The 11,861-nt window shown below is 41.9% G+C and overlaps 1 protein-coding gene across 1 annotated transcript in view; it reads left to right on the top strand.

Moving 5' to 3' along the window:
* Positions 1-836: 836 nt before the first annotated feature.
* YWHAG (tyrosine 3-monooxygenase/tryptophan 5-monooxygenase activation protein gamma) overlaps positions 837-11,861 on the top strand; it is a 32,972-nt gene continuing 21,947 nt past the window's right edge. The window contains exon 1 of the mRNA XM_063456779.1: positions 837-1,177. Within this exon, the coding sequence (XP_063312849.1) occupies positions 1,091-1,177 (87 nt within the window). The 5' untranslated portion in view covers positions 837-1,090. The remainder of the gene's footprint in view (positions 1,178-11,861) is intronic.

Genomic DNA, 11,861 nt, shown 5'->3' with positions numbered 1-11,861 from the left:
AAAGTGGTACACTATGATCTTTTATTTTCTCCCCTAAAGCAAATTCTCGGGAGAAAGAAGATTTTATTGATCCTCCTGTCTACATTTAAAGAGGAAGAAATGAAGAACAGATCCTGAGAGAGGAAGAGAAGAGGAAGCGATTGGGAAAGGTAAGTTCAGCATGACAGTGCAGCTTTAACTCAGCTGTATGTGAATAGCCAGATTAGCGCGCATGGACTTCAATTTGCAAATAAGACACCAAGATCACCATCTGCTACTGTACAATAAGGGCTTTGGTATAAATATATATATATATTGTTTATTTAATAAATGAGCTAGCATGCAGGCAGGTCCCAGGCATGGTACTCTGCCTGCTCTCACACAGCGCTGTATTCACTACCAGCTCTATCTCCGCATGGTGAATCAGCACTTGTCAGCGATCTGCCCTCTATCTGCAGCGGCCAGCCCCGTCCCTCCAGAACTCACACTGTATAATGCGCATAAAGCACCCCATGACCCAACATCATTACGGTAAATATTCCAACGGAAAATTAAATAACATTTTAAAAAAATAGCCCTGAATGGATGGGTTTCTGGGAAATGTAGTCTTCACACCAAGGCGTTTCCTTCCATTGGCATCGGTACCGCAAGCCTAGAAAAACTACAACCCCCTTTGTGGATTGCGCGCCACGCCGCGGCCCGAGCGAAGCACTGCACCGCCCACAAGCACCGCCCACAGAGCTGGCGAGCGCCTCTCACGAGCAGTAGAGACGCCGCCTGCCCTTTTAGGGACGCTGACGTCACCGCAGGGGCAACGGCTGTATGTAATGGTGGTGACGTCAGTGGGCGGGCTCAGAGGCGGAGCGCGGGCGAGGTAGGCGTTGTCTCAGGCGGCACGCGCAGACAGCGGGGAGTCACCGGGCAGTCGAGCGACCGTTATTCGCGAGCTGTAGACAGAGCGAGCAGGGCGGGAGACACTCACACACTGCTGAGACTAGCACGGCGCACACACACTTGGTCCCGCCACTCTGGTCTCCCATCACGCTCGCACTCAGCCGCCGCGTGAGAGTCCGTTATCAGCCGCCCGCAGCACACCTCACACCGCAGCAACATGGTGGACCGCGAGCAGCTCGTGCAGAAAGCCCGACTGGCCGAGCAAGCCGAGAGATATGACGACATGGCGGCCGCTATGAAAGCCGTAAGTCCCGGTCAGGGGGAGCAAGGGAGGGCAGGGTCCGACTGCCAGACCCCGGACTGTAACCGCTGGCACCGTGTGTGAATCGTACTGTGTCAGCGGCCGACTCGGGTTACACGTCCTGCACGGAGCTTGGCTCCCCCACAGCCAGCACGGACGGACTGACTGACTGACACCCCCGGTACCGACCGCCAGGCTCCCCCACAGCCAGCACGCACTGACTGACTGACACCCCCGGTACCGACCGCCAGGCTCCCCCACAGCCAACACTGACTGACACCCCCCGGTACCGACCGCCAGGCTCCCCCACAGCCAACACTGACTGACACCCCCCGGTACCGACCGCCATGGGGTCCGTACAGTGCGATCTACACGGTGCGGACAGACTGTCTGCCTCCAGTGCAGCCCTTGCAGTGCTCATCACATGTCTAACACTGCACTAATTCATCTTACAGTATGATAGTCCTACACTGAATAGAGAGCACGTTTGAGACAGATGTGGAGACCTATCTTTTTCTGTACTAATGCAATATATATATATGATTTCCCATGTGTACATGTGAATTTCTATCCAGCATACCTACAGTAGTTTTTCCGTCCACCCTATGCAGAGCTTTTTATTCGGAATGGTTATGGTAGGTCCCATTAGGTAGGTGTGTAGGCCCCTTGTAGGACCCAGTGTGAGCAGATGTGGTGAGCTCAGATAAAGATTTACCCTGTGAAAACCTCTGCCGTATCTTTCTGCAACCCTGGCCGTGATAGGAGGGCGGATACATTGTAACTTATCATATAACTAACTGAACACCTGAATCGTTCTATCCTATGGTGCTTCCTGCTGGTGTGAGCTCTACTAGTCATTTAATTGAACGACACATTATGAACCTTATTTTAAATGTTGCAAAGTACCTATATTATTTAACTCAAAATGAACACAAGTGGATTTGCCTATTATGTTATGCAGCCAGCCAAGATCAGATATGTCTCCCTGAATGTGTGACAAGCGGTATACGTTTCACAGAAATTACGTTTGTCATCTATTCTCTAATTGTAGATTTGCTCCCCCACCCCAATTTGTTTTCCTTGGATCGGGTACATGCAGACACTACCTGTGAAAGCATCTTTAATTGTGTGTAACCATTTTTTCCGACCAACTAACCTCAGCTTTTCATGTCATGTAACCTAAATATGATTTAAAATGTATTGTGTATGGGGGCTTTTAGAAGGAAAAATAGCCTACGATCCTGTAGAGACAAAGCAATGGTGGGAGGCAGTACCAACCCTTCGAGAAGATTCTGCATTTGTCATATTGCAGAGAAGAGGCTGGTCTGGATTGAGAAGGGAGGGGAAATCAGAAAAAGGCATTTAAAAAAAAAAAAAAAAAATTATATAGATGGATACAAAAAACTTTTCTTTTCAGTTTTTTTTTTTTTTTAATCCATGGTTTGTGCAGATGAAAACTGAATGTCCCATCACTCTCTCAGTATTGGTAACACACACCTGTATGCACCATTTTGGCAACTGTTCTGTTAACTATCATGACATCTGTGAGATGCTGATTGCAGAATGTTCTGATTTATTTTATATTTTTTACTAAACCGTTTGTGGTTTTTTTTTTTTTTTATATTCCGGGCAGTCCTTGTATAATTTGTTAAAGCTCTTCTCAATTATGAAATATTAAATGTAATATTGTTTTATTGTGTAGTATAAAGCAGCCTCTTACCAAAAAAAGTATGTATGTTCTCTAAAACAATCATTCGTTATTTATTTATGCAGTGCTACATTTGCTCAAGTTTGAGAATATAGCCAATACATATGTTATGATTTGAGAAGTTTAACTTGAACAAGATCTACCACATTCATACACTTTTTTTTTAATTTAATGAAACCTTGTTTTCTTGCACTTTATTTGCACATAAGGTTATTTTTATGATTGTTTAGTACACCTAACAAATATACACTCATTTTCAATAAGTGTTCAGGGTTGGTATTGGACATATTGTAAGCTTGGAGTAGGCACACACTGAATGCTTTTGCAGATTGTTGTGTGAGACTTTGTCCTTTTCTGCCCTCACCCAGTTCAGATGGAGATGTTACCTCACTTGTTTCCATAGCAACCCATGATGTCAGATGGAGACTAAATCTGCATTGCACCCATGTGGTTGATACAGGCAGCATGCATGGCAACTATCCAAGATAATGCAGAGATTAATACCTTTTCATTTTTAGATTTCACCTATTAAAAACCTGGCCTTTATTTTTTATTTTTTATTATGCAACTAATATAGAAAAACATATTTGTGTCAACAGGGGCATGTATATATGAATTGTTCCCTTGCAATGCTTAATACTTTCAAAGTATTTTTCATTTAATTTTTGTGAAATATCCAGCTTTTTAGATAAAACAGTGGTGCTTTTGGAGGTGAAAATTATTCTGTACATTTCTTGTAACTCTAATTCTGGCAGCAGAATATGGCTTCCACATGTTTTGTTTGTAAGTAGTACAAATTTAAATTCTGAGCCTGATTGCAAGTTAGACCTATAATAAAATTTTGGTAACTTTATTGCAGATTTTTGTTATGCAGCTAGGTTTTTCACACCAGTACTTGAGATCATCCATCAGAAAAACAGTGATTGTTCTAAATTGGCCTGCAAGTTCTACCACTTTCCATAATTCCTACTTACAGTGCAGTGTGTGTGTGTATATATATATATATATATATATATATATATATATATATATATATATATATATATATATTTTTTATTTTTTTTTTAAATTTAGGAAATGCTCAACATCAGAGACTTGTTGTGAGACTTCAACCTACATTTGTTTTCAACTGTCTATTTCAAGGCCATCACAACAATATTTCTTCTCATTCCTATAGCATTAGATAGTGTGTATGTATGGATTTACACAACCTAATCCTATTCTATTGGAATGTGAAAGATTATGGGTGTGATGGCTTTGTAGTAGACTGAAGCCAGATTGACATATCTGATGTTAATTTCCTAAATTCTTTCAAATAAAACAAACCTATATTGATAAACTAGACTGTATTCAGGAATTGTAAAAAATGGTAGAGCTGAAAGGCCAATATATATCCCTTTATACAGGGCTTGAAATTGCTACAAGTAGACTATAAACCTTGCTTATTACTGCAAGCCTAGGAAGGTCAAAGGCATAATTATACCCATTCAATCAGAATTTTTACTGTTTTATGTAAATTAAAGCAAAATGTCGTGGAAACCATTTAAGCAGAAAGAAATACATTGAAGCCCTACATATTCAACTTTGCTCCTATTTTTATTTTCCCTCTAATAATTGAGATACAAAAAAATAAAGTGAAATTACTTTTTTTTTTATTCTTTATTTTGGTAGTGCATTGTTAAGTTTATAGGTACACATAAACATGTCAATGGAGAGCAGTACAAAGTGTCATAAGAAATAATATTAGACACGTTGAGATTGCTGCGCTTTTTTTTTTTAAAGGAAAAGAAAATATTAACGATGGGTAGTATTCAGTGCTTGAGGAGAGAGAAAAGTAGAAAGTATACTGCCATAGGCTACGCACTGACTATGATTACAAGGTTCAAAGATTCAATCTGGGTAATGAAACGATGAACTGTTTACAGCTTGCCAGTGGATAGGAAATCTAGATATACAGAGACATGTTTTCAAGATGTAATTGCTTAAGATCATGACATAGACTGGCAGCTATAAAAGAGCGTAACTAATATAATGGTGTAACATGCTTTAGTAGATATTGATAAGTAAAACCACCGTTAGTAGACCTGGCTTTATGTGTGAGCAAGCTTGGGACCATGTACAGGTCTTGAGTTAGATCTAGCGGTTTCTGCGTTAGGATGTCGGTAGTGTGAGTGTCGGAGTATGACGTCACCCGGTGTTGTGGAGGTGGTTGTGGTGGGCGTCGGTAGGCTATACATCCCAGCGATGATTTTTTTTTTTTTTTTTTCTGTAGCGGGTGGCAGCACTGTGGCTAGCAGCAGCCTTCTCACGTAGTGTGGCAGTTCCTCTTGAGGGACGGTGACCGGGATGTCTTTACGTGGTTGCGGCGGTACCTGTCCTCCTGCGCTGCCACCTGTAGTGAAAGAGCCTGTTGGGCTGTTTGTAGTTGGAGTATAGATGCCTGCATGGTGGAGGTGTCTTGGCGGAGCTCTTTAATATCTGCTTCAGTTGCCTCCAGTCTGCCTGTGAGTTGTTGCATGGAGGATTTTAGGATGGGCAGGTCAGCAGCGAGTAGGCTTTGAATGTCCTGTAGCATGGTGTATAGGATTTGGAGGTCCTGTTTGGTTGCAGGATCAGTGCTACCTGCTGATGCTGTGGGCTGTTGCTGTGTGTCCTCCGCTGGGCTCTGTAGCTGGGATGTTGCAGGAGCAGCAGTGTGGGGAGACCCTGGTGAAGATGGGTATTCTCGGCCGCCATCTTGGCTGAGGTTTGCAGCTGGAGCATAGCTCCGATGTCCCTCTGTTCTGGTGCATTACCGGGTGTAGGTTTCTGGTTTCTGTGCCCCATGGGTGTATTGGCAGGTGCTGTATGAGTCGACCACAGCTCTGCTGCGTTTCCCTCAGGATCCCTGCCCCAGAGATACTCGAGGTCGCGGTATGAGGGCTTGTGATAGGCCCTGGTCCTGCGTTTTGCCTCTAGGTGCTTCGGGGAGTACTGGAAGGGCATCTGTGGGTTCAGCGGGGTGTCCCCAGGCTGTATGTGGTGTTTGCAGGGTCGGATGGTAGCTTGTCACCGAGATAACCCTTAGATTGTGTATTTCATTTTCGGAACTGGGAGAAATGGCGTCCGGTCCGGTTCAGTGCCAGGCTCCGCCCCGAAATTAAATTTTTAAGTTTCTCAAATAAAAATGATAGGCCTGTTTTTATTTTATTTTTTTATTTAAAAGGAATCCTCTAGTCACCACACTGTGCAGCACTGTTATTCAGTGTCTCCACCTCCAGTGTCTCTTCAAGCACACTGAACTTGCCTAAAAGAGATGCGTTGATGCAATTCATATATGAGGAGATACTGATTGGCCAGGGGTGTGTTCGACTTGTGCTGGCTCTGCCCCTGATCTACCTCCTTGGTTGTCTTAGCTAATCCTATGGGAAGCATTGTGATTGGCTCAGACCACCACTTCAGATGTCAACAGGCAGGGCAGAGACAGGAGCTGCAGACTTGAATAAAAGTGTGTTTTTACTATATTTAGAGAGGCAAGGGGGGGCTAGATGGTGGTTTTAACACTAGTGTTCCTTTAACCCCTTAAGGACGGCAGGCAGCATAGCATGTCACCGCCGTCCTTTGTACTTACCTGGTTGCCGGCGATCGCAGTGGGGGGGACTTAAAGGGACACTCTAGGCACCCAGACCACTTCTGCTCATTGGAGTGGTCTGGGTGCCAACTCCCACTACCCTTAACCCTGCAGCTGTAATTATTGCAGTTTTTTATAAACTGCAATAATTACATTGCAGGGTTAACTCCACCTCTAGTGGCTGTCTACTAGACAGCCACTAGAGGTCACTTCCTGGGTTCTAGCACAGGAAACCTGTGCTAGAGCGTCGCTGGACGTCCTCACGCTGTGTGAGGACCTCCAGCGTCGCTCAAAACCCCATAGGAAAGCATTGAAATGATTTTTCAATGCTTTCCTATGGGGAGACGTAATGCGCATGCGCGGCATTTCCGCGCATGCGCATTACGTCTCCTCGGCCGGTGGGCGAGATCAGTCTCGCCCACCGGCCGACGCAATCACTGGGAGGAGCGTCGCGGAGGCGGAGACAGCGGCGAGGGACATCGCCGCTGTCCCAGGTAAGTGACTGAAGGGGTTTTCACCCCTTCAGTAACCGGGGATTGGGGGGTGGGAGGGAGGGGGAAACGGATCGTTTTTCTGGCACTGGAGTTTCCCTTTAACAGCCATGCCAGGCAGTCCCCCGCTGCCGTTCCGGCCTTCCTGGGCCATGTGATCGCAGGCATACCCCGCTTTACATACACTCGCAAGCACAGACATTCCGGCGCGAGTGAACAGGAAATGGAAGGTTCTATTCTCGCCTGGAGCAGTTCAGTGTCTTTGGGGCAAGAACTTTTCACACCTTCTGACATGGCACAGGTTAATCATCTTAAATTTATAATGTCTACTCCTAGCTGAACATATACTTTTTCTGCCCCATACATTGTCCATATTCTGCAATCAGCGCTATCCAGTGAAAGGGTTTACCCTGCCATTTTCTATAACTATGGCTTAGCCAAAATTATGAGGATTCAAAGTTAATCCATAAATGCTTAAAGTGATGAAGAGGTTTTTCTAAACAAAGTGTGAAACTAAGCTGCTAACAAATACAAATTGCAACTGTATTGACAGAAAATGGCCCAGTGGGCAGGTTTTATTTTACTTTGCCTCCTAGTTGTCAGATGAGTAAAACATGAAAGATAAATGGTACAATCTGGAATGAGAGTTTTCTTTTTACCGTTTGTTTTAACGGAGTAAAAGCCCACTGGAAATCTGTAGTTGTAGTATCAGTTATGCCTGTAACTATTGCAATGCAGTAAATGCATTGGGAAGGGAACAAAAAGGTATTGCTTCACTGTAAGTACATTTTCATTTTACATTTATGCTCTGGTCCCATTGTGTACAAAAGTGGGGTATGCCTGTATGTAAATGGAAAATGTACTTAAAGTGAAGCAATACACTTTTATTTTATTTATTTTTTTCTCACTTCCCAATGCATGTACTGCTTTGCAATAGTAATTTACAGGCATAACGGATACTGCAACGTAAAGATAAAATCTATTCAAAATAACAGGGCGCCACAATCACTAATATATATCTATCTCAGCTTGTCTCAGAGTAAAGCGGAAACGTAAAGACAAAAGAGCAAAACAAAAATTACAATTTATTAAGATAGTTAAAAAATAGATGGATAGTAACACAAAAATGCAATCCGTAATAGAAAGTCTGGATAAGATCTGAACCCTTCTGGCTAGCAGCTTATATATCACAATATAAAGTGCACATCTGCAAGTGCAAAAAAAAGCTGTTTAAAGGGAAATATAAAGTGCTAAAGGTGGCTTACAAAAGCCACTGACCTCAACAGTCATTTCACAACATACAAAATTCACAGCTTGGAATAAAGTGCAAGATAACTGCACAAAATTAGTGAGTCAGGGTGGAAAAGGAGCTCAAAGTGACTATATGCAAAGCCACTGACACCAACAATCCCTTCACAGCACGCATCTCATATACACCGTATGGGATAAAGTGCAGAATGATAAAGAGAATTTCCTGAGGAAGTCGAATGATCGGCAAAACGCGTTGAGCCCTGCTGTGAAGAACCCTAAATTTGGTATAAGCAGTCTTTGCACTTATTCTGAAGATCTGTGCATTTTATCATTCCAAGCTATGAATTTGGATGTTGTGAAGGGATAGTTGATGTTCAGTGGCTTTTGCACCTTTAGCACTTTATACTTCCATTTACTTAAACAACTTTTTTTGCACTTGCAGATGTGCACTTTATATTGTGATATATAGCGCTATCCAGGCTTTCTATTATTGATTGCATTTTTGTGTTAATATCCATCTATATATTTTTCTCTTTTGTCTTTCTGTTTCCTCTTTATTCTGAGACAAGCTGGTATAAGTGATTGTGTGTGGCGCCCAGTTGTTTTGTATCGATTTTATCTTTACTTTGGGGTTTTTACGTAAGTTACAAGGTCAGGAGTGACCTTTGGACAGAGGCTTGCCTGCACATAACCATCATCACTCACTCCACCCATCCAATTTTAATTGTTTTTTTTTATAACTGATACAGCAACTGCAGATTTCCACTGATTTATGTAGTGATTTTCCGGTGGGCTTTTATTCAGTTAAAACAGAAAAAAAACTCATTCCAGATTGTACCATTTATCTTTAATGTTTCTCATCTGACAACCTTAAACTAGAAGGAAAAGTAAAATAAACCTGCCCACTTTGCTATTTTCTGCCAATATATTGCCAATTTGTATTTGTTAGCAGGTTAGTTGCACACTTTGTTTAGAAACACCTCATTACTTTAAGCATTTATGGTATTACTTTGAATCTTCAGAATTGTGGCTAATGCTGCTAAGTCATAGCTAGTTTGTTTTTTACAAGCCACTTAGTCACAAACACTGGACAAAATGGGGGTTCAAATTAGTGTTTTTTAGATCTGTCACCCAAAAACAAATATTAACGCTAACTTTGTCCAGTGTTTGTGACAAAGTGGTTACTAAAAGACTGTGGACATACCCCATATGCAATACCTTGGGTTGTCTACTAATGCAAATGGAATGCCATCATAGGGGTAATTCTCATTCCTGGGCTACCACATGCTCTCAAAGGCAATGTAACCAATCTGGTGAGTTTCAATGTGAAAAAAATTAAAAATTTAACATGCTATATTTGACCCTGTAACTTCCCAAAACACCATAAAACTTGTACATAGAGGATACTGTTTTACACATGAGACATCGCTGAATACAAGTATGTGTATTTAATTGCAGTAAAAGCAAACCGTATTGACCTACAGTTAAAATGTCATGTAGAACTAAAAAAATTAAAAAATCGGTTAATTTTTCCATTTTTAAAAAATATTTTATTCAAATTAAATTGTTTCATAGCTAAATATTTGATCTTAAATAAATGAAAGCCCTGTTTCCCCTGAATAAAATGATATATAACAAGTGTGGGTACAATTAATATGAAAGAGGTGAATTATAGTTGAACAGACAGTCAAATTCTAGGTTTTGTTTTGATCACAACATGTACATTTGGCTCAGTCCTTAAAGGACCACTCTAGGCACCCAGACCACTTCAGCTTAATGAGGTGGTCTGGGTGCCAGGTCCTTCTAGGGTTAACCCATTTTTTCATAAACCTAGCAGTTTCAGAGAAACTGCTATGTTTATGAATGGGTTAAGCCTTCCCCCTATGTCCTCTAGTGGCTGTCTCATTGACAGCCGCTAGAGGCGCTTGCGTGCTTCTCACTGTGATTTTCACAGTGAGAGCACGCCAGCGTCCATAGGAAAGCATTATGAATGCTTTCCTATGTGACCGGCTGAATGCGCGCGCAGCCAGCCGACGGGGAGGAGAAGAGGAGGAGAGCAGGAGGAGATCTCTCCGCCCAGCGCTGGAAAAAGGTAAGATTTAACCCCTTTCCAGAGCCGGGCAAGAGGGGGTCCCTGAGGGTGGGGGCACCCTCAGGGCACTCTAGTGCCAGGAAAATGAGTATGCTTTCCTGGCACTAGAGTGGTCCTTTAAAGGGGGCTGTTAAAAAAAAAAAAAAAAAAGTGAAAAAAAAATCCCCTTTGACATACTGCTTTTCTCTGTTCTATTCTGTTTTTATTTCATTTTACTTCGGGTCCCAAGTAAAAAGACTATGGGTAACTATTCTCAAAAAAAAGTTAAATTACCCACATAGATGCATAACACAATATAATTGTTAAGAAACAAAAAAAAAAATTAAAATATAAAATGTATTGGTATTTTAAGGGCCTGTCTACATAATAGTGAAGATACAAGGCAAAGTGAAATACAAGTGACTTGTGAAAGTGTAATATTAAAAAGGAGAAACCTTAGGGGGTCTGCCTATCTGGCATATATATATCTATCACAGCAAGCGTGAGAAAATACTAATTCTTGATCAACCCAAGTAGGATAGCTGTTTAGTAATAAAATGTTATTCCAAGTTGAAGGCTAAAATGTATCCAATTAAATAGCAGCAGCCTATGGGGATTGGAAGAATAAAGCTTTGCATTTAGATTCAAAATTAGAGATATTCAAAAAGGTGAATAAATGGTATGGGTAGATACAATTATAGATATAATGGAAGTAAACTGATATATTAGTGGAGTCTGATTATAAGGAACAGGAGGGCAGGTGTATAGTGTTAATTTGCCACCCCACCTTAATAATTAGACCAAACCCTACTTAAAGGGCAAATATGGGATTTAAAAGGGAAAATAGGAGTCCATAACAATTACCTACCCCCTCCCCTACTACAAACTGCAACCCTGATTATGGTTACAAAGAAAGTAAAACAAAGAACCAAAAAAACGCAGTCATGCAAAAGGGCTGGATCAAAATACACTGAACAAAATTATAAACGCAACACTTGTTTTTGCCCCCATTTTTCATGAACTGAACTCAAAGTTCTAAGACTTTTTCTATGTACACAAAAAGCCTATAATCTCTCAAATATTCACAAATCTGTTAGTGAGCACTTCTCTTTTGCTGACATCCATTCACCTCACAGGTGTGGCATATCGATATGATTAGACAGCATGATTATTGCAAAGGTGTGTCTTAGGCTGTCCACGATAAAAGGCCACTCTAAAATATGCAGTTTTACTGTATTGTGGATGTGCGGAGGGGGGTGGTTCCGAAATCCAGTCAGTATCTTGTGTGACCACCATTTGCCTCATGCAGTGTAACACCTCTCCTTCGCATAGAGATGATCAGGTTGTTGATTGTGGCCTGTGAAATGTTGGTCCACTCCTCTTCAATGGCTGTGCGAAGTTGCTGGATATTGGCAGGACCTGGAACACGCTGTCGTATACGCCGATCCAGAGCATCCCAAACATTCTTATTCGGTGACTATGCTGGCCATGCAAGAACTGAGATTTTTTTTCCGCTTCCAGGAATTGTGTACATATCCTTGCAACATGGTGCCGTG

The sequence above is a fragment of the Pelobates fuscus genome, chromosome 1, assembly GCF_036172605.1.
Source record: "Pelobates fuscus isolate aPelFus1 chromosome 1, aPelFus1.pri, whole genome shotgun sequence".
Classification (NCBI taxonomy): Eukaryota; Metazoa; Chordata; class Amphibia; order Anura; family Pelobatidae; genus Pelobates; species Pelobates fuscus.
This window is presented reverse-complemented; position numbering and strand designations above follow the sequence as displayed.